General features: G+C 43.6%; 2 protein-coding genes across 3 annotated transcripts in view; one reads left to right on the top strand and one right to left on the bottom strand.

The window, feature by feature from the left end:
• NCEH1 (neutral cholesterol ester hydrolase 1) overlaps positions 1-24,200 on the top strand; it is an 824,131-nt gene that overhangs the window by 186,477 nt on the left and 613,454 nt on the right. The window lies entirely within an intron of this gene.
• Positions 1-24,200, bottom strand: part of FNDC3B (fibronectin type III domain containing 3B) — a 337,214-nt gene that overhangs the window by 13,975 nt on the left and 299,039 nt on the right. Inside the window, exons 23-24 of the mRNA XM_050965815.1 lie at positions 12,623-12,789; positions 5,928-6,055 (exon numbers count right to left, since the gene is read on the bottom strand). Coding sequence (XP_050821772.1) covers positions 5,928-6,055; positions 12,623-12,789 — 295 coding nt within the window. The remainder of the gene's footprint in view (positions 1-5,927; positions 6,056-12,622; positions 12,790-24,200) is intronic.

Below are 24,200 nucleotides of genomic sequence, written 5' to 3'. Positions count from 1 at the left end.
TGTAAATGATAAGACATATATTTGTGTTTACAAACTGAATTGACAAATGCAGAAACTCAATGAGATGCTTCGTTAAATTACAAGAGTATGCGAGAATGTCATCTCCTTATTCAACATATATTTAGATCAAGTCTATTTATTTTACTAACAGAACTCAAACCCAACTATTAGAGAAATATATATTAAATCTATATCTAAATTATCATAGATTATAGAAACTGGGTGCCTAAAGATAGGCTCCAAAGCCCATTATTAGGCACCTAAATTAGTGGTCTGAACACCCAGTAGCTATTCAAAAGAGTCGGCTGCTCAATAATTTTGAGCAAACCAAATAAGGATTAAGAGCCTAACTTTAGGCTACTAATTTTGAAAACCTTGGCCCAAATTTTTATTACCACTAGCACAACAGTGTCAATGTAGCTCTTCTGTTTTGCACATTATCAACACAATTGTCAGCTGAATTCTAACTGCAGAAGCTCTATTACAGGTGAAAATGCAAGATGCAGAAAGAACAAATTTTGATCGCTGACTCTCAGGTTGAGTTTGCTGCAGGTTCACTTTTTGACTCATAAACAAAGCAAATTTGATATGGAAAGTCACAGCAAAAGAATAAAGACAGAGCCCTGTGGTGTCATTTACAGACAGTCACTTTTCAGAGTATGACTATCCTTTAAATATAATGAAAAGGAACATTCCATTATCATCTTGAAATGAGAACAGTAAATGTTTCTTTTTTATAGCATGGTTTTCAGGCACCAAGAGGAGACATAATAAATTAAATCTTTGGATAAAATTCTAACTGGAGAAGTATATAAATAGGTAGTGCCTATGGGAGGGGAGAACAGATAAACTGGTCACATAGGTCTTTATCATATCCTCTCCCTCTCCGGGCAAAGAGGACAAGAATACAGAATCCCCAAGAGTGCTGGACTGAAGGAGGAAGTGCTATTTCCATGGTAGATTTCTCCCTTCCTTTAGACCTACTCTGAGTAGAAACACATGCAGGGAACAGGAGGGCTCAGAGCCATTAGAAACTGGGGCTCCTAGATTAGTAAACTGGTCATTTTTAGCAGTTTGAATGTAATTAACTAAACAACTTCAACAGGAATGTTTATTTTATCCCATTTTAATGCATTCTTTCAATCTGACAGAGAGGAACGCCTACTTGACATACACAGCGCCTCAGGCATAAACCGAACACCCCCCCTCCCTGGGCATACATCCTGAAATGCCTATTCCTGGAGAGATCTTTCATTTACTATGCAGCAATAGATCACCATTAATGCTAATACTGTCTGTAAGTGGTAAAACTCACTTGGAGCTACAACTTGCTGAAGGGAATTACTCTTTCCTGCTAGTATTTCCTGCTGATATTTTGCTCCCCAGCCCATTTGTTACATAGATTCTTGATGCAACACACACTGGGTAGGAGTTGTGATACCCTTATTCACTGTACAGAGTACCTTATTCCACAAATGGTCCCAACGAAGTCCGCGGGATTATTCACAGAATAAGGAAATGCTGAGCATGAGTAAGGGAGGCAGAATCTGGTCCATGGTTATTTCTAATTCATACTCTTTGTCCCTATTAACTTGTGGCAAAACATAGAGTAAGTTGAAATAGATGGCTCTATGCTCAGTATCCACACCAACTGTCCATGTTGTTTCGCTGTTTAATGAAAAATATCACCACTGAGGCAGTAGATTGCATGTTGCATCCTCAGCTGGCTTCCTGGTACTGATGGGCCAAGATCTGTATCAAATGCATTTTCCAACTATGGCACTTGATTCTGCAACCCTTAAGTACTCCGAGGGCAGGTCTACACTTAAAATGCTGCACTGGGCAGCTGCACCGATGCAGCTGCGTCACTTTAGTGCTTAAGTGAAGATGCTCCTGCACCAATGGGAGAACTCCCATTGGTTTAGTTAAACCTCCTCCCTGAGAGGTGGTAGCTATGTCGGCAGGAGAAGCTCTGCAATCACCGTAGCACTGTCTACACAGGAGGGTTAGGTTGGTATAACTGCATTGCTCAGAGGTGTGGAGTTTTCACATCCCTGAGCGACGCAGTTATACTGATCTAGATCTGTAGTGTACACCTAGTACAGGCTGATAAAGAAAACTAACCCCAGGCCCAAAAGCCAGGTCTTGATGCTGCCAAAAATTAAATCAAGACAATAGGCCTCAATCATACTAACATAGGAAAAAGTAGGAAAATAATCAATCACTAACTCGCCTGAGGCTTAATACACTACATAACACTATTAAATGCTGCTAAACAATTAAAATGCTGCTTTTAAGGGGTTAAACTAACATAAAGTCCCTTGAATAACCCATCCATTACTACCGGAATAGACTGGCAACTGCTAGGTCACTGTAGTTTATTAAGTAGCTTGTGCACGCATAAAAATAACCCCAGATAACTTGGCCAAAGGAACAAACATGTATTTTTGGACCCAAGTTCCTCAAAATTTTGCTTTGGAACACAGCTGCTGAAACCGCAAGTAGGTGGACACCAGGTGTCAAAGTCCTGACAAACACAAAAACCCGTAAAAAGGGGAAGTTACAAAGAGCAAGCTTGCAAATTAGCTCATTCTCGATATATATATTTTTAGCAGATTTTAGCGAATGGTTAAAAAATGTCATTGTATTAACCAAATATGGTATCTTCGGATGCATGAGTTCATATGGTAATGTGCGGTTTTTGGCTATATAAACCCAGGTATCACTGCTGTAAGGTAGAGCGACTTCCCCTTGCTAGGGGACTTTGTCGTCTCTCCCTGCATATATGCTTGTATTCTCTGATTAATCAATAAAGGAGCCTCAGGCTGTCTGATCAACTCAACTGGGTGGTGGTCCTTTTCCACGACAAGGCCTACAATCTGAGCATTCCAACTGAGTTCAAGCAGACTCCATGTGGAATAAGGTACCACACAGTGTAAGCAAAGGTGCCAGAAAGAGGCCCAGAATAGTCATGCGGTGAGGAACAGGGAAACTTACTTAATATCAACAATTTTTTTTGAACATACCAGAAAAGGATATTGCCCCACTTGGGTGCTGCTGACAGCAAGGCTTTTTTTAAAAAACCACCACCACCTTTTTCGAGTTTTAAAAGATGCAAAACTAAGATGACAAAAAATACCCTTCCTTTTAAAACCAATCAGGGCAGTTTAAAACTCCTAACACAAAATGAACACTGAATCCTGTATCATATAGAGCCCACTGCCGTCTTTGTAACATGCATTTATATTAACAGTAACATCATTGTTAGAGAAGCTTGTCAAATCTTAAACATTCCTCCCATTCATTATACAAGAAAAGTGATTCTCCTACAAATGCTATTGAGCACAATGCTTTCTACTGTGAGGACAGTCCCTCTGAAGTTAATAGGTAGCAAGGTTGAAATCAAAGGGAGTTAGACACCTAAATAACATTGAGGATCTAAGTGTTTTGCAGATCAATCCTTTATGTTGGTTAGTTCTGTTCCAGAGAAAGGTGTTTCTGTGTAACTCACACACATACTCTTTTTCTCTACTTTCGTCATCACAAGTAAGTGCTTTAGTTTAAAGTTAAATGAGCAAAGATGTTCCAGTTACCAGCTAGCTACACTCATCTGAAATAAATCAATTGGCAGCAATCAGAGAGATGCTGTCCCACAGACTTGTAACATGCTTCCCCAATTAAGATGTTCAGCCCTAGTCTTAAATAGCTGCCCACATATTGCTGCAAATTGAGTGATCTCCTGACAATTGACAGTTACTGACTGATATGTCACAGGGGAACAGTTTTTGCTTTAGTTGGTTGAACTGACTTAAATCTGTTTATTACTGTTAAAAAACCTGTTTTTATAATGGGTATGTCTGTTTTGAAGGAAATCTTAAAAGTGGATTTCTACTATAACTTTATCTATTATATGAAACCTGAATATTACTGTAATTTATGACCTTCACCTGTAGGATTTTTCTTTAAAGGTGAACTAAATAGGAGCCACAGTCAAAGATCAGGACCCCACTGTGGGCTCTGCAGGCCAGCTTGTCACTTTTCCCTGTGGAAGACGAAAGGTGTAGTTAGACTGCACCTGGAGCAGCGTTTTACTTCTCCGTTGGTCAAAGGGGAAAGTAAGCTACTCCAGGCCTTTCCCAGGCACAGATTAATTCCACTTCTGCACTAGTTTAGCTGCACTGGCCAGTGTGTTGCGGGTGGGCGGGGAAGGGGGCAGCCTTTGGCCACTCCTTTCCTGCCTGTGCATGAGGGGAAGTAGCAGCCTATCTAAACAGCTAACAACAAAAAACATTCCCTCTGCCAGAGATATTAAAATAACACAGAGTCTGGGAGGGAAAATGAGAGTCTTTGCTATCTGCCCCACTCACATGTAATTCAGTTTTATGAACCGTGCAGACTCACGGCCTTGACTATAATGAGGTTTCTAGGGCTATCTACCACAGATGCAACTCCAACACCACTATCAATGGTGAAAAATAGTGTGTGGACTGCCCGCTGGCATTTTTATGACTGTATCGTCTACTGAGGCCAAAATAGCTTAGCGCCTAAACAATTCTGAAGTTTTAACCCAAGTGCTAAGAGAGCTGGGACCTTAATGATATTCCTTTCCTTTGTGAGTCACCAGCTGTATTTCAAGATCTGTTTCTCTAAACAAGTAGCATGGAATAAATAAAATCCCCCAACAATTCACATAGACAATTCACAAAACAAACTCAAAATTTCTCTTTGAAATTTCTAAAGTGATATTTAACTGTGTACCCTGGAACACGGCTATGTATGGTAGCAATGTATTTGACAGTCATCGTTATGTCATTCATCAACAATTCTTCTCAGTAACAAGCACTTCAGCAGGGAAAGACCTGATGGCTTCTGTTGTGTCTCCGTACTGGATCAGATCTCAGGTTTTTTCCCCCTTAAGTAACCAAATGCCATGGGTCAGAATCAGGCAGCACAAAGGCCCCAGAAAACAGTAAGAGCTCCCCATAATGGAGAGTCCCAACAGGCCTACAGGAAGCATAGCCAGTTCCTACACCAAACTCTTGCAGTCCCCAGCATAGGAGGCATCTGCCTAGAAGAATGTCCCTTATGGGCCATAACCTGTTGGCATAAATTAGATCCCTGAAATGGGTCTTATCTATGCTGCAGCTGGTATAAAATCAGGCCCAGAATCAGAAAATGGCAACGAGCTCCATTGCGCTTTCACCCCCCACTCATCTGCATCGCATGGAATTTGGGCACAGTGAGAATCTGTGGCCATGTATTTGGAGCCCTGCAAAGTGTAGAGCTGGCTTCAATAACTATCTTTAACATAAAAAGAGTAAGATAAGCAGAAATAAGAACTGTGGTTTGTTGCATTTATTACCCTATCAACGAGCCATACGTCCATTTAATAAAGTTTACTGATCTCCCTCCCGCCTCCTACATTATTCAAAGTTCTTGGAAAATGCATTGGGGACTGTACACGAGCACCTGATCATTCAGACATATATCCTTTTTGTGGATGTATTTTGCAGTCTGCACTTCTATCAAATCTTTCATCTGTGTTTCTTCAAAGCTTTTCTTTATAGTATTCCTCTGGAATCAGATGCATTCACACATATCGGTTTATTGCACTTATCGAGTGTATAAAACAGATTACTAAGGTAAATGGCACACAGCATTTGTCATGAGAATAAACTGTTTTGAACAGTGAAGGTTTTTTTCTGAGCCATTAAGAGTGTGGATTCCACCCTCTTATTCACTGCTCTCAGCCACTTTCCATTACTGAATTCAAAGTCTGAAAATGTCAGTTTTGGAACCAGTGCCAGGAGCTTTTTCCAGTGTGTCAGTTGTGAGGAAAACAGCTAAATGTTTCAAAGCACCAAGAGCTTTTCATTTTATGTTTGTTATATTAATGAGAAATGAAAACCTTAAACATAAGACCCTACCTGTTTATATTCAGATTCTCTTCCAACCACTACCTGCACCACATAACTGATAGGGTCTCCTTTCATGGGTGGGACCATTTCCCATGTGATTTCACAAGCATTTCCATCCAACTGTGTCACTCGAGGAGCTGTAATAAAATGTGCGCATATTAGACATTAATGTAAACAATGATATTGCAATAAATGATATATAGGCTTGGAATGATTAGATTTTTATCACTAAATGTTGATTTCACTGTGTACACACAAATGGACGAAAAAATATTTCCATCAATTATAATAGAAATTTACAGATAAGCAAAGTAAGAAAAATGCTGCTTGAGGACTCATTAATTAGAGTTTGATTTAGGGATATTTACTCTGTATATTTGACAAATTATGATGACAATTTGTGTTTTAACAGTTATAAAGCTTTAGCTTTTTGAATCTCAAGGTCTACTGTCACTAAATAATTATTGTCTCACCCTGCCATAATCTACTATATCTGTGAAAATTTAAATAAATAAAAATAAAAAAATGCTTAAAGTAAACACTTATATTATCCAAAAAATTATACAAAAATAAAAATCCAATTCTGCCAAGGCTAATTACACACCTTCTCTATACAAAATTCACAGAACTCTTTAGAGAGAGAATTGAAGGACTTCACAAGTCTAGTAAGAGAAACTGAAATGTGTTTATGTAACTAAAATATTAAAAATACCCCCTGTACACTAGCTCCTTTGTAAATTTTGGATTAGATCCAGTAATCAGGCAAAACTCCCATTTACTTCAAAAGTAGTTTTGCTGGAGCAAGAGGTGCAAAATGGGGCATTTAGTCTGAACTGAAGTAAAATCAGAATTGGTTTCTGACTCTTAAGGTCAACACAAGATCTAAATGAGACAAAATATCTCATTCTGCATCCCTCCCCCCAAAACATATGCACACACACAATAAACTACAGAAGTGTAGTACGTGAGTGCAGCAAAAGCCTTGGAATTTAATAATTCAACTGTAATGGTATCCATTGCATTTTTCAAGTAGAAAGCAATGAGATGACTAACGACTGCAAGATGACTTCCCATGGAATTCTGTAACACCAGTGAGCTACATCTGTACTACGGGAGCCATCTCTAAGAACACAAGAATGGCCATTCTGGGTCAGACCAATGGTCCATCTAGCCCAGTATCCTGTGTTACAATAGTGGCCAGTGCCAGCTGCTTCAAAAAGAATGAAAAGAACAGGGCAATTATCGAGTAAGCCATCTCTTATTGTCCAGTCCCAGCTTCTGGGATCTTTGTATCATCTCTGTAGCATGGTCCACTTGTGAGGGCATCAGGATGTGGGCAGCAGATACTTGTTGTTGGAGATTGGTTACTACTACCTCATCAATTATTTTGCTTAGGAAGGCAAGGCTGGAGATAGACTGGGAGTAGGAGGAAGATAAATTTGAAAGATTTTCTGCTATAGAAAATTCTGTAGTCAATCAGAGTTTTGCCATCGACTTCTGCAGAGCCAGGATTGCACATCAGGAGTGGTTTTTTTTGGGGGGGAGGACAACCAAGAGTGGGATTGGATTCAACCTAGAACCAAAATCATATGAATAGGTTCAAATACAGGGATTCATATATAAACCATGCCCTGATCCTGGAAGTTTCATGGATTAGATTTGAGGTTCTGGTTCAGCGCTAGAATGATATGCTAGAATCTAGGAAAGCATGATTTATCAGCAGCTGAAACGCTGTCTTCCTCACAAAATGATCTCTTATCAACTAAAAGCCATCAGATTTCACTCTGTGCCCACCAGCAACAGCAAGCTGGCAGGTCAACAGACCACAGAGCTTTGAATGATGGCAATATGTTTACATATACACCTGAGCATCTGTCCTCTGCTGATTTCAAAACAACTGCAGCAGCGTCTAGATTATAACAACCTTGCTGTTTGTCAGACAGAGGGAGCATACGGCTGAAAAGTGAAACCGTGAGGCTGGAGGGAACCATACGTGCTGCAATACACTTCAGGAAGCCATTAGCACATGCAAGAACACGTGCAGATTAAAAGTAATCCATTTCCCAGCCCTGTGAAAATACAGTAAAATGAGAAGCCGTCAAAGAAACTGGCGCTGCTACTGCTGCTGTATAAATTACACCACCCCTGATCAAATCCATTATCACTCAAAAGGGCCTTGTGCATTATAGTCAGATCCAAATATAAATATAAATTTGCTTCTCATGCCAACACCTGCCTACTTGGAGAGATGGAGAATGGAAACATTCATCTGAGCTGGTACACCTCTCACCCTCACACACACTTTTAGGTTTTTGTCTGCCAATTGCAGAACAAAACATGACATCATATACATTTCTTTGTCAAAATCAGGAAAACAATGTATCCTCTTTCTTAAATGAGTCGGGACATTGAAGGGAATAAAAAATGGCCTGTTTTGTTGCCTGACTCAACAGGACTCACCTCTTTTCCATTCAGTATCACTTTCCTGTTGCACTGTCTGCGGCTACAGCGTTTGCCGTATTATGGGGTTTACCATTGCTAGTATCCTGATGTTTAGTTATGTCCCTGACACTCCTACCCCACCCCCTATTTGTGGAATATCATGGCTACTTCACATTCAGTTCAGAATGTGAACCATGCCCAACTAGGACTGAATACTTAGGCAGAAAGGTACTCTTCCATTTAGATGAAAAAATGGAGTTCTGATCCAATTATATTTTGGATATGGGACAGCAGAATGGACAAGGAGTGCTCTCCAGTGAACAAATATAATTTTAATCTTAACTTTCTGTCACACAAGTACAGTTTCAAAACAAAACACTAGTAGATTTCAAAAACAATGGGGAAATCCCTGTAAAGATATTACATACCCCCAGGTCATCAGTAAAGATATTAGCTGTTTGGAGATACCGTACTAAAGCATTACGTTGCTCCTGTTGGAATTCCCTTTAGGTGTACAGTAGTTTTTTTCCACATTCACTAATTTTAATTGGGTGGTTGCAGTATCTTCCCGCTAAATTCCCTTATGATGGTGCCACATCACCACTAAAGAAATTTACTTCAAATATATTGGAGCAGGTTGACTACACATGGTAAAGAGCAAAGCAGCATATTCATATAGTTAAGATGTAACCATGGTGGCACGGAGAATGGACTTCCCTCTTGAACAGTCCCTTGCAAGTCTTCTTCCTATGGCAAGAATCAATATGGGAGGACTTAGGATTCTCAAATCCCTCACAATTGCATCTTCCAACCTCATTCATGGCTGGCCTTGCACTCTCTTTCCGTTGACCTCACCCCTATAAAATTTCTGAAAAAAACCTCATTCTGCATGTTGTATGTGTCCCAACCACTGCAGTCATCTTGTTCTCATATAATGCAAGATTGCAACCTGCCAGGAATGTGTGTCTCCTCACTTGTGAAAAAATCGAACCAATGGATAGTAAAAAAACACGGGAAACTGATTGATTTCCTTGCCTCAGCTGTTTTTAATGGCCAAGTTTCTGCTCCATATAACAGGGTTGTAATCACTACTGTGCTGCACATTCATATCATAGTTGTCACAGACATCCTGCCATCCAAATAGAGGTCTTTTAAGATGCTGAAATGCCACTGACACAAGACAGATCCGATATGTGACTTATTTGGTTACAGAAATCTCCTGCTATCAACCAACTACCCAGATAGATAAAAATATTCACTCATTCAATGCACAGCTTTGGTTTTATCGCCACTGATCTTAAGTCCCATTAAATCTGAAGTTTTTTCACAGCTTTTCCAGCATTAACTGTAGTTGGTCAGTAATCTCTCCAAATAAGAAATCATCACCTGCATACTCAAGATCCTAGGAAAATGAATCTTCAAATTTCACACCTCTTAACTTTTGCCTCAGTCAGCTTCATCAAAGCTCTATTAGAACATTAAATAACGTAGGTAAGAAAACACATTCCTGGTGTAATCCTGATTCTACTAAAATAGCCTGTAATACAACCATGGACCCTCACACAGCTAAATGTACAGTGGAACAGTTCCTCTGCTAGGCACTCCATACTGGCATAACAGTACCCATCGTGCTGACTAAAGCAGCTGCAAAGTCTATGAACACGATTTTAACTTTCTTCTGTCGCGCTAGTCATTCTTCAGCCACATTTTCCAGAGCATATATACAATGTATATCTACCCGTGTGGAAACCACACTGGTTGTCTCTCATTTTTGGGTTGAAATAATATTTCAGTTGGTTCAGAAGTATGATCGTAAACACCTCCCCTGGGAGTGACAGCAGCATTATTTCACTATAATCTGAGCAAGCTAACTGCTCTTTTCTTTTTTTAAAAATGGGATGATACAGCCTCTTTTCTAATCTTCTGGAATATGAACAGTTTCCCAAACTTTTAAGACAACTCTGTGTAGCCAGTGAACTAAATCCCGGTCTCCACTATTTAGCAGTTCTGATGAAATAAAGACCAAGTGCTTCAACATTTTGTAACTATTTGATGGCAAGCATCACTTTCTCTAATGTCACCAGCCTGTTTTCTGATGGGTTCATTTTGGGATTAAGTTGTAGTAGGAGCTGCATCATGTTGGAAATCTATTAATTCACAAAAATATTCATGCCAATGCTTAAACTGTGCATCAAAATCCTGGCAGTATTTTCCATTTTTGTCCTTAAATAGTGGAAGCCATGAGAATGGACATTCAATTAGGACCTTCAAGCTCTCAAATACAGTCTCCAGCTTCAACATGTGGAAGAAAAGGACAAAGTTTTGTCAGTTTCATATATGTTTTATCTGTTTCAGCAGTTGCATCTACCACTCACAACGGAACCAAGCTTCAGGATTCATCTAAATCTTCTACAAGAGGAAGAGTCATCGGACCATATGATGATGGCTCTTCCGCAAACCAGAGATGGGGAAAGATCTCGATATAAAGATGGTATATCCACTTCTGCAGCAATGTCAGTATCTAAGGATGGGACAGAGCCTCATCAGAAAAGTGACTTTCCTGGCTGAAGAATTGGAAATTGAATGCTAACATACGTTACATGCAGTAGATATGGCGGAGTTTGAACCGAGAGCACAGCTATGACTCATAGAGGTCAGACCTTTTGATTGTTGAATGCCCGTGATACATCTGATGGGCACACTTGCATTGCTCTAGTTTTGTCCCCGAGGGCGTAATCTGCACTACTGGCATCGCAGGTTTATTCTCCATGCCTGATAATGGCCATTTTCAGTTTGAAGGTAGGACACCTAGTAGTTATTAATGCACATGCTCCACATAATGCAAGGTATAATGCTGAAAAAGACGCTTTTTATGCCATGTTAGATGACACTGTATCTAGTATATCACCCCACCTTCATATTGTCATCTTAGTAGCTATGACTGTGAGAATTGGCTATAATGGAACTGGATCTGAACTGGCACTGGAACCATACGACCAACCAGAATACAGATCAGATAATGGTGTGGGTCTACTAGAATTTGCTTCTACATATGGACTACATTTAATGGATACTTGGTTTCAGCACGAGAATTGCCGTAAGTATACGTTTTGCAATCCATTGGGCAACAATGCAACCTTGTATTCTTATTCTAGTTTGGAAACACTTGACTAAGTTCACGTAGGATGTACATGTATTTAGGAGTGCTGATCTTGCTCTGGAATTTGATTGACTACTAATAGCAACAATGATGTTCCATTTAATAGAGTTCCAGAGACAAGTATCTACTGCACTGAAACACTTCGGTGTTGATAAGCGTTATTATGAAGCAATTGCTAATAGTTACATGGTAGAAATTTCCAATAAATATTCTATATTAGATGACCTGCTGTCTACTACGGAGGAAGAGTGAACTTTATTTTGAGTTTCGATCACAGAGATTGCTGGAAAACAACTAATGAGAATGAAAGACCAACACTGCAATACAGATGATACTATCAAATTATGGGAAAAGAACAAAGGTACCGTAGAATGCATACACTGGATGGTCAAAGTCGAATCAGCAAAGAGGAGGAAATGGGCAACAGAGAAAAAGAAATGTCCTGAATAAGCCATCAAGACAGTCTGTAGGAATTATCGTAAACAGGGTAAAAACACACTAAAATGGTCAGCCTGTGGTCTGAATTCAACTCAGTTCATCTAATGTAAAATTATATGTGGCTCCTGTATCTTCTTGGTAATGCAACTTCCTTGAAAGGTGCTGTAAAGTGTAAAGGCTTTAATTATCGAATGTAGTTTGAATACATTCTGCTTATTTCCTACGGAAAACAAACTTAAATGAGGCTATACAGATGGGGATAATCTCCCTTCTTGTGCACAATAAAATGTCAATGGGAGTTTTATACATTAAAGGAAAACTAAACTCTGGAGTGTTAAATGCATTTTCACAGTTGAACAACAACATGTAATGTTATTAGTTTTCACGCCCATACGCACACCTACATATACATCCTATCAGTTATGCCCTTCATTAAAATATTTCACGGTAATGGTCCCACATCCTGTAACTTTTGTTAGTAACAGTATTTTGACCATCTCTGTAGAGTAATTAATCTAGTAAGGTTTATACTGGATTTTCTTTGGTGAGAATTGTGTTTCCTATCATAAGTTATCAGAAAGTTATTTAACTAGTCAACAACCATGCCGACCCCTTCCCCGCGTTCCCTACAGAGTATGCATCAAATCCCATTGTTAATCCATACCTTTGATGGCGGGTGGGACCGATCTGGTTGTGCAGAAGGTACATATTTCTGAGAACGGCCCTTCCCCAGCATCATTTACTGCCTGTATTCTAAATGTGTAGCAAGTAGATTCTGTCAGCCTTTGTACCTTGTAGGTGTGACTTGGTCCCCTGTAAATCGGAATAAACCTAGAAACCAGCAAACAGAGAATGAAATTAGTTGCACTTGGGGTGGCAATAGCTTTTCTGAATGTTATATGCATATAGGCTTTTTATACCCAACCATCCATACTCTGAAGAACTGTAGCTCATATCATGGAAATTACCAAATATAATTACAAAGATTAGTACATAAACAATCATATATAATAAATCTATTATTAGATATTAGGAAAACCAACAGTTTAATGTATCTTCTGCAAATAATCCTCTATATTGCAAAATAATGATATCTGGAAAACATCTATCTATATGTTGCCTACTAGCGACTTAATCAAAATGGATTAAGTTTACTTTACCATACACCTTCATTACACTATAGTAGAACCTCAGAATTAAGAACACCAGAGTTACTAACTGACAATATTTAGAACCAGAGGTATACAATCAGGCATCACCAGAGACAAAAAACCCCCGACAACAACAAAAAAAGCAAATACAGTATAGTACTGTGTTAAACGTAAACTACTAAAAAAAATAAAAGGAAAGCAGCATTTTTCTTCTGCATAGTAAAGTTTCAAAGCTGTATCAAGTCAATGTTTAGTTATAAACTTTTGAAAGAACAACTATAACGTTTTGTTCAGAGTTATGAAAATTTCAGGGTTACGAACAACCTCCATTCCCGAGGTGTTTGTAATGCTGTATACTGATGTAGTGCTGGTAATTTACAGCACTTCACAAACACAGGGCCCAAGCCTGCAAACTCTAGCTCATTTGACTAGTTCTTACTCATACAAGTAGCCCCCCCACTCCCACCCCCAAGGCTAGGTCCTGCTCTCATTTACATTAGTTTAAACTCAGAGTAACTCCATTTAAATCAACATGCCAGGATTTGCAGAACTGATCATAGACCGGACACATTTCTGTCTTGAAGAGTTTACAAATTGAAATATAACAGGACAAACATACAAGGCAACAGCTCAAAAGAGAGCATGTCGCAAGATGATCAATATCGAGGGGGGGAAGCTTGAAGAGGTAGGTTTTAAAGAGTGATTTGTGGGAACGAGAGAGGCTGTCTAGTAAATGAGATCAGGAAGATTGTTTTAGATGTAGAGAGGAGCTTGGGGGAAGAAAGAACTCTAAAAGGCACTGACTTCCAAAACACTGGTTCTGGCTGGGCCAAACACAAAGAAAGAAAACCCACCTGTATAATACAATACCCTACATAAAGTACAAGTTGCCAAGCAGAGAGAACCTGAATTCCAATTTACATTGCTGTCTCCACTAGAGAACATGTCAAGAATAGTCATACATCAGACAGTGATTTCTAGTTCTTTATGCACTCTGTAAGGGTCTGTCCCTATAAGGGACTGAGCAGAATGGGAACTGAAGGTACACAGCACATCACAGGACACACTCAGTCTCTTGCAGCAAATGATCCTTAATTCTCAGTAGGAGAACACACTGGTTACTTTTTGCATGGACCCTGGATTTATGAGGACTATAAAATTCACCACTGTGAATCACGTGGTCTTCTGATGGTTTAATACATGCATTGAAATATCCTAACTATTTTAGATGATTTGGAACAACTGGGAAAAAGACAAAATGATTCCTTTTGACTTTCCCTCCCCAAAATCTAGAGTTCTACTCTGAATAATAAATCCTGGCCCTTTAGGCTTTTAAAAATCTTTAGAGAATAATCAATTTAGGGATTTCACAACAAAAGGGGTTGTGCCATTAGCTCTTAGGGGACAGAAACCAATTCATGTTAAATTATGGTACAATTCCATAGAAGTACAAAGCACAAACAGAGATCAAGAATCATCCGTAATAAAATGAAATGTTTAGCGAGGTCAAAATTGCTGAAATGTACTTTGAGGACTAATTAGGTTTAATACTCCCATAAAGATTTAATGACCCATCACTTTGATTGTAAATTCTAGATCTATCCTCGAAAGTTATGAAGAGTTTAGGAGAGATCAGATTAAATACTTCTCTTTCAGCCACCTTCTGATTTAATATGAAATTTCTGAAGAGGAAGTGTAGTTCTATTCAACTTTAGACACTGATGTTTTCAGGTCGAATTGTCTTTGCTATCCCACACTTCTGATAGTAATGTAAGCATCAATGGAAAGTTTCAAATGGCCAGGAAAGAGCCTGTTATTACAGGGTAAGTCTTTTTGGAGGTGGTTTTATATTAAATGCTCAAAATGGATATAGCGTAACAGGCCACAAATATAGCCCTAATCTGTGTGTGTGTGTGTGTGTGTACACACATAAGCAGCATTCTCCTCACCCTGCACATGCCAACCTAAAGACTAGCTCAAAAGTAGTTTCAGCACTCAGGGAAGTGAGAGGATTCTTCCCTCCCACCAATCCGGGACATGTGGATGGCAAGATGGAGGCAGAGACCCAGCCAGCTGCTGCCATTGCAGTGATGAGGAGAAGTAGTTGGGTGTACCAAGGGAAGCAGATTGAACCAACCAAAGGGATGACATAGAATGTACTCTCCTCCAGGCTGGGGAGTTGCAGGTAGGTGTTGTGCTTGCTGGAGCACAATGCCTTCTGGAGATGCCCATGCCACAGGATGGCCTTGCATCACCCCCAAGGCAAGCTAGATTATTTGAAAAATCAGATTGTGAATTACACAAAGGCAATGAATCTAAAAGTGAAGGTTTTGTAGTGGCATTAAGAAGTAAGCCAGTAAAGCACTTATGTTTGTGCTTAAATTTAAGTCAGCAGGACAACTCCGTTTGACTGGGGAACTACTACGCTTTACTGAAGACTAGCTTACCCATGCTACACTTTAATCCCTCCCTCCCCAGGAGGGCAGAGGCCCTCAGCATTTGCATGCACAATTTTTGTTTGTGAAAAGAGAAGATGTTGAAAATACCCTTGCAAAGGTGTATTTGCCCTAGTTTTCATAGCGCGCGTCAGGTCCTCCTGCAGTTTAAAAGTGTTTCAGTCAGCCATCCAGGAAGCAGAAAGAATACCTGTGACTTAGGTCACCTAACACTGACAGCGAATGGTGAATGCACAGAGCAATGGGCACAGTGAATATGCTTAAATTTGTTTGCATCCAAATGAAGAATGGTCTTTCAACCAGTTATGTACCCACCTTATAGTAATTTCATCTATACCATATTTGCTTATGAAAATGGCATGTAGAACTCTGCCAAAAGCCTTATTAAAGTCCTGATGTATCAAGTCAGTTCCTTATAAACTATGCCAGTTATCCTGTTTAGGAAGGAAATTAGATTGGTTTGGCATGATTTGTTCTTCACAAATCCATGTTGGCTATTAATTATCACATCATTATCCTCAAGGTTTGAACAAACTGATTGTTTAAAAATTTAGGCAAAAACTCAGGCAAATTTACTGAGATTAAAAGACGGTTACTCACCTTTGTAACTGTTGTTCTTCAGGATGTGTTGCTCATATCCATTCCAGTTAGGTGTGTGCGTGCACGTTCATCGGAGATTTTTACCCTAGCAACACTCGGTGGGCTGGCAGGGCGCCCCCTGGAATGGCGCCGCTATGGTGCCGGACATATACCCTTGCCGGCCCCTCCGCTCCTCAGTTCCTTCTTGTCAGCTACTCCGACAATGGGGAAGGAGGGCAGGTGTGGAATGGATATGAGCAACACATCTCGAAGAACAACAGTTACAAAGGTGAGTAACCGTCTTTTCTTCTTCGAGTGCTTGCTCATATCCATTCCAGTTAGGTGATTCCCAAGACTTACCTAGGCGGTGGGGTCGGAGCGAGACGTTGCGGAATGTAAGATCGCTGAGGCAACGGCGGCATCGTCTCTAGACTGCTGGACCAGTGCATAGTGGGATGCAAAAGTATGGACGGAAGACCAGGTAGCTGCACGACATATTTCCTGGATGGGAAAGTGGGCCAGGAAAGTGGCAGACAAGGCTTGAGCCCGAGTAGAGTGGGCGGTGAGATGGCGAGTCGGAACGCGGGCCAAGTCGTAGCATGTCCGGATACAGGACGTCACCCAGGATGAGAGTCTCCGGGAAGAGATAGGCATGCCTTTCATGCGCTCCGTGACTGCTACAAATAGCTGAGGCGAGTTTCTGAAAGGTTTGGTCCTCTGGATGTAAAAGGCAAGGGCCCGGGGGACATCCAGGGTATGTAGCTGTTGTTCCCGGCGCGATGCGTGTGGCTTCGGGAAGAAGACTGGTAGAAAAATGTCTTGATTAATGTGGAAGGCAGAGACCACCTTGGGAAGGAAAGCCGGGTGCGGTCGCAGCTGTACCTTGTCCTTTTGGAATATCGTATACGGGGGATCTACCATCAAAGCACGAAGCTCCGATACTCATCTGGCCAAGGTGATAGCAACGAGGAAGGCTGTCTTCCAGGATAGGCACAGCAGCGAGCATGTGGCTAACGGCTCAAAGGGAGGGCCTGTTAGCCTAGCTAATACAAGGTTTAGATCCCAGGTAGGGGAAAGGCGCTTAACCTGAGGGTAGGGCCGCTCCAAGCCCTTAAGGAATCTGGAAACTATAGGGTCAGAGAAGGTCGAACTGCCAGATTCCCCAGGATGGAAGGTGGAAATCGCGGCCAGATGCACCCTTATCGAAGAGAGCGCCAGGCCCTTCTCCTTGAGGTACCATAAGTAGTCCAAGATAATGGGGACCGATATGCCTTCGGGAATAAAGTTATGCTGGGCGCACCAATAGGAGAAGCGCTTCCACTTGGCGAGATATGTCACCCGTGTGGAAGGCTTTCTGCTTCCCAGTAGGACCCGTTGCACCGGGGTGGAACAGAGCAATTCGGATTGGTTTAACCAGACAGCAGCCATGCTGTCAGCTGGAGGGACTGCAGGTCCGGCTGGTGAAGTCTGCCGAAGTCCTGTGTTATGAAGTCCGGGAAGAGTGGCAGAGGTATCGGGTCCGCTAGAGATAGGTCGAGCAGCATGGTGTACCAGTGCTGCCTCGGCCACGCCGGAGCAATCAGGATTAGCTGGGCCCTGTCCCTGCGGAGCTTGAGCAGGACTCTGTGGACTAGGGGAAAGGGTGGAAAGGCATAAAGTAGACGACCTTCCCAGGGAATTAGGAACACGTCCGAGAGAGAGCCTGGGGAGTGACCCTGCAGGGAGCAGAACACCTGGCATTTCCTGTTCTCTCGGGAGGCAAAGAGGTCTATCTGGGGAAAGCCCCACTTCCGGAATCCGGAAAGGAGGCTGTTCGGACGGATGGACCACTTGTGGGACAGGAAGGACCTGCTCAGGTGATCCGCGAGAGAGTTCCGGACTCCCGGGAGAAAGGAGGCTACCAGGTCTATCAAGTTAGCTATGCAGAAGTCCCACAGTCGCATCGCCTCTTGACAAAGGGGGGAAGATCACGTCCCTCCCTGCTTGTTTATGTAATACATGGCCGTTGTGTTGTCTGTGAATACTGCAACACAGCGGCCCTGTAGGTGATGCTGGAAGGTCTGGCAAGCCAGTCGGACAGCTCTCAGTTCGCGGACATTGATGTGAAGCGCCAGCTCCTGAAAGGACCAAAGGCCTTGGGTGCGAAGGTGCCCTAAGTGAGTGCCCCAGCCGAGAGAGGAAGCGTCTGTTGTCAGGGACACAGAGGGCTGCGACGGATGGAACGGACGACCAGCACACACCAGGGAGGGCGTCAGCCACCAGTCGAGGGAGCCCAGAACACTTGGAACAGTGATTATCATGTCTATGGCATCCCTGCGTGGACGATAGACTGAGGCGAGCCAAGTCTCAAGAGGACGCATGCACATTCTCGCGTGCTTCGTAACGAAGGTGCACGCAGCCATGTGACCGAGGAGGCCGAGGCAGGTGTGGACAGAGGTTGTTGGGAAGCTTTGTAGTCGTTGTATAAGGGAGACTATAGCCTGAAACCGCGGTGGGGGCAAGCTGGCCGTTGCAAGATTGGAGTCCAACATGGCCCCTATGAATTCTATCCTCTGCGTAGGTAGCAGAATGGATTTGTCCAGATTGATTATCAGGCCTAGACAGGTGAATAGGGCCTTGATGACATTTACATGAGCGGTGACCTGAACCTCGGAGGTCCCTCGAATAAGCCAGTCGTAGAGGTATGGGAAGACACGTATTTGATGACGGCGGAGGGAGGCGGCGACTACCGCCATACATTTCGTGAATACCCAAGGGGCCAAGGAGACGCCAAAGGGAAGGACTGGAAATTGGTAATGTTGACGATTCACCACAAAGCGTAGGTACCATCTGTGCGGAGGGTAAATCGCGACGTGGAAATATGCGTCCCTCATGTTGAGTGCAGCGTACCAATCTCCGGGATCCAGGGAAGGGATGATGGATCCCAGGGATACCATGCAGAACTTGAACTTTCTCATGGATTTGTTCAGTCCTCGCAGGTCCAGGATAGGCCGGAGGCCCCCTTTTGCCTTGGGAATTAGGAAATATCTGGAATAGAACCCCTTGCCCCTTAATTTCTCCGGAACCTCCTCTATAGCTCCCATCGCAAGGAGCCTCAAAACCTCCTGCAGAAGGAGTTGCTCGTGAGAGGGGTCCCTGAAGAGGGACGAGGAGGGAGGGTGGGAAGGTGGGGTTGAAACAAACTGAAGATGGTAGCCACACTCCACCGTGTGGAGGACCCAACGGTCTGAAGTTAGCTGGGACCACGCGGCGAGGAATGCGGCAAGGTGGTTGGCGAACTGTAAAGGATCCTGGGAGGTCATTGCTACAGTGCTCTCAGGTGCACCCTCAAAAGTTTGGCTTTGGTCCCGCCGGTGGCTTGGTGGGACCGGAATTGTTACCCCTCTGAGGTCCAGACTGTCGTCTGCGAGAAGTACAACCTCGCCTTCTGGTGAAGTCTTGCCTTGGCCGAGGCGGGGGGGGGGTAGGGGCACTGAGGTTGCGACCAGAAAGATCGTCTTTGCGTCTGCGGCGTACGCATTCCCAGAGAACGCATAATTACGCGATTGTCCTTCAGACTCTGTAGCCGAGGGTCCGTCTTCTGGGAGAAGAGGCCCTGGCCATCAAAAGGTAGGTCCTGTATAGTGTACTGAAGTTCAGGTGGCAGGCCTGACGCTTGCAGCCATGATAGATGTCGCATGGCAATTCCAGAGGTGATGGTTCTAGCTGCCGAATCGGCGGCGTCCAGCGAGGCCTGGAGGGAGGTCCGCGCAACTTTCTTCCCTTCCTCCAGGAGAGCTGTGAATTCCTGGCGGGAGTCCTGCGGGACGAGCTCTGCAAACTTCCCTACTGCCTCCCAGGTGTTGTAGCTGTACCTACTCAGGAGGGCTTGCTGGTTCGCCACCCTGAGTTGGAGGCCTCCTGTGGAATAGATCTTTCTCCCCAACAAATCCATTCGCCTGGCCTCCCTTGATTTTGGAGCAGGGGCTTACTGGCCATGGCGCTCCTGTTCATTGACGGACTGTACAACCAATGAACAAGGAGGGGGGTGTATATACAGGTACTCGTACCCTTTGGAGGGTACCATGTTTTTACGTTCAAGCCCTCTGGCTGTGGGCGGTACGGATGCCGGGGACTGCCAGATGGTATCCGCTCTAGCCTGGATCGAGTGGATGAAGGAGAGGGCCACCCTGGTTGGGGCCTCCGCCGACAGTATACTGACAACTGGGTCGTCCACCTCAGGAACTTCCTCTACAGGCAAGTTGATATCGAGGGCGTCGCGGAGCAGAAGGTCCTGGTGTGACCTGAGGTCGATTGGGGGCGGTCCAGATGTAGACGTCCCAGCCACTGCTTCATCCGGGGAAGAAGACGATGAAACCCCGGGGACAAGCAGGTCTTGGATTGACTCCTGGTCTTGGGGGATGTCCCGAGGCGGCGGATCTTGTGGGTCTTGTACGTGGGCTGGAGATTCCTCCGTACCCGCCGGGGGAGGTGTGCTCACTGTGGTCTCTGGTGCCCGATGTTCAGAAGGTTCGGAGCGCGATGGTATATGCAGATCACCTTGGGTTTGGTGGTAGGCCCAAGGTGTCCAAAAGGGCCACTGATGAGGTCCCTGGTTGTTATCCGAATCCCCATATGATGCAGTGTCTGCATGGGAGGAGATTGATGGATGATGAGACGGCCATGAGGGGGTGGAGACCATTTGATGTGGGTCTCTGTGTCCACTCAAACCGTCCCTATGCGGTGCCGGAGAACGGTACCGAGAGTCGTGCCGGTGCCGGGAGTGGGACTGGGACCTGCGACCAGTGCAGTGCCGGGAGGTAGATCGGTGCCTGGAATCGCTGTGCCGAGATCGGCTGCGAGAGATACGGTGCCGCGAGTGGTGCCGAGATCTGGAGCGGTGCCGATAGTATCTGGACGGCGACTGGGACCTCATACGGTGCTGCGAGTACGACCGGTACCTCGATGGGGAACGGTACTGGGACTGCGAGCAGCTGTGGGACCGGGATCGATGACAGGACCGGGAGTGCCTGTGGGACCTGGATCAGGACCAGCAGCATTCAGTGGTACTGGGTGAAGAAGGTCTCATGAGGGCCAGCTTGCCTATTGACTGAGGAACCCGCACCGGCGGCGCCGGGGGTTGAGGCAGCTCAGGCTCCGTCAAGGCAATCAAGTCCCGTGCCGTGGAGAACGTCTCCAGAGTGGAGGGCACGATAAGCTCAAACACGGTGCGTGCCGGGGAGCTGGTAAGCACCGGACTCGACGGCTCTTGCGAGGCCGGAATCAATGGTGCGGAGGACGTTGGTGCTGCGGCAGTTGATGGCGCTGGGCGGTCCGACTTGGCTAAGCGCTCAGACTACGGTGTAGATATAGCAGCTGCAGGAGGTTTGTGCTTCTTGCTCCGTGGTTAGAGCGAACGGTGCCAGGTAGGAGCTTGGGCCAGTGATGGTTGATGTCGAGGAGCCTTCACTGTTGGCGTGCGCTCCGGTGCCGAAGAGGCACTTGTTGCCGGTGCTGCTGGCGGTGCCAGAGACTGGGGAGTCAACGCTGCCTCCATCAGAAGTTGTTTTAGGCGAATGTCCCGCTCTTTTTTAGTCTGGGCCTTGAATGCCTTACAGATGCGGCACTTGTCCATAAGATGAGATTCACCCAAGCACTTAAAACAGGAGTCGTGAGGGTCTCCTGTGGGCATCGGCCTATGACAGGCCGAGCACGGTTTGAAGCCCGGTGAACCGGGCATGGGCCCTGGTACCAGGCAAGGGGAAGGGGCTAACCCCCGATCCCTCCTAACTATCTACAATAACTACTACAGAACTAATAACTAAACACTAACTATACTTGAAGAAATCGAACTATATTCACAATTACAATAGAAACGAGCGAATCGCTAGGGAGGCGGAGATCAGCTACGCTGCGCTCCACTGTTCCAATGACCGATATGGGCGGTAAGAAGGAACTGAGGAGCGGAGGGGCCGGCAGGGGTATATATCCGGCACCACAGCGGCGCCACTCCAGGGGGCGCCCTGCCAGCCCACCGAGTGTTGCTAGGGTAAAAATCTCCGACGAACGTGCACGCAGCGCGCGCACACCTAACTGGAATGGATATGAGCAAGCACTCGAAGAAGAACAACCTGCAACTTTCCACAGAGGACTATGGGAATATCGCCAGTTAAGTTTTGAGTTGGAGTTTCTGGATTCGCTCCATAAATTTCTGTTCTTAATTTCCTAGACTGATTCTTATTCAGCTCTCTCTGACATTTGGAAATAGGCATAATTATTCAAATTATTCTCTCCCTCATCCCCTTTTCTTTATTTCAAGAAATATCTGTCAGTGAAAGCAAAATGCATTCCAGGAAGAACCTGTATCCTCAGCAATACACAACACTGTAATGGTAGCCGATCTAAACCTTTAAAATGTTGCCATCCCTTCTAAGATGACTTGGAAGAAAACAGGCTGCTTTATTAAGTCAATCAGATTCAACTGAAGTTAGAGTCTGCAATAACAATAATGGATCTTAATTATGTCGGAAGATGCATATTGTGATTTAAGAAATGAAAACATTTCATCTTGATTACAAACATTTAAACTTCAAAACACAGCTGACTTTTTGATAATCATGTAGAATTCTATTAAAGCCTGCAGTAGGCACTTTGTATTCCTTGAGAAGTGATCTTCATTACATTTAAAAGCAGTGTATTTTCCATTTGGCACTGAAGCTTTTAATATCTGTGAGACACGTTCTGCAGTCACTACTCAAGCAGGACTCCTAGGGGAACGCCTATGGGAGTATTCCCTAGGTAAGGATTGCACTGGATTGCACATGTTTGGAATCATACTACATCATGCATCAAGCTATTCTATGCACCTACAAAGCACACACTGTTCTGTCAGACACCACTGATTGTATGTTCCTGTGCTGTATTGCCAGTTAATGATTATTAAAGATAAGATGAACTGGTTTTCATTCTGACTGTTGCTAGTGAATGCTTTTAAAATCTATAGCAAGTTTTAAATAATATTCAGCTTCTTGAGCTCTATATAAAACTCTACCCCTCTCAGCTTGCCTCCTTGATGAACTTCACGTTGCCTGGTCCCCTTTAATCCTGTCATTCCAACTCTTGTTGTATGTTCATTTCTCTACTTCTTGCACAATCCCTTCCATGCCTTCTTCTCCCGAGCCCCTCTGCCAGGCCCCCATCTTGTCTGCATTTGAGACCCTCTTAAAGAATCCTTAGTGAGAATGAGTGTGATTTGGATATTAAAATGTCTTCTCTGTTCTTCCCCTTCTTCTAATCTCTACCCATTTATCTGCCTGTCCTTGGACGAAGAGCAGCTCTGAGCACTGAATCTCCCTTCGTGGATGACTCCAGGGTATATTATGAACACCAACATAAGCTGATCATCATCAGCAGCAGGTGCCAACAAATACCCCAACTCTTCCTTTTGTATGAACATTTCTCATTTAAACAAAAGCGATTAAAATGTAAATTGGCTTCTGAAAACATAATTAATAAAGAAAAGAGATATCTAAAAAATTTATGCTATCTGATGACTTCGTCATGAGAGACAGGAAACTCATATGAGCACTGAATGCACAATCCAGAGACTGATTTTAACCAGTTTCCCTTGCATGAGTACATGCACTTGCCCAGGAGAACTACAAGTTTGTTTTCACTGGTTCCCCAAAACCCCACCAAACCTGTTTGCTGAGGCAGGGATAAAGGTAGAGAGAAGTCTCAGCCAAGGTGGGCTCTTCATCTTATTGGACAAACTGGGTTGCTTGTTAGATCAACAAAATTAGCAGTTGAAGGAAATGCAAGGGAAAAGTAAGTTCTTTTGGATGTTAGTGAAGCCTGTTTCTCTGAAAGACTTGGACATTAACTCAGATTGGCTTGTTATGAACACTGCCCCATGTGGGTTATAAATTGGTTGAAAGAATGTAAGTGCTGTAACCCACCCTTGAAAAACAGACACAGGTTTAAAATTATAGAAGAAAAAACAGCTCAAACATTCAGCTGGATGGACCATCTATGTGAATCCCCAAATTATAATAATAATAATAGGAGATATACCTAT

The sequence above is a fragment of the Gopherus flavomarginatus genome, chromosome 8 (assembly GCF_025201925.1).
Source record: "Gopherus flavomarginatus isolate rGopFla2 chromosome 8, rGopFla2.mat.asm, whole genome shotgun sequence".
Lineage (NCBI taxonomy): Eukaryota > Metazoa > Chordata > Testudines > Testudinidae > Gopherus > Gopherus flavomarginatus.
The sequence above is the reverse complement of the archived record's forward strand: the minus strand, read 5'-3'. Positions and strand labels throughout refer to the sequence as shown.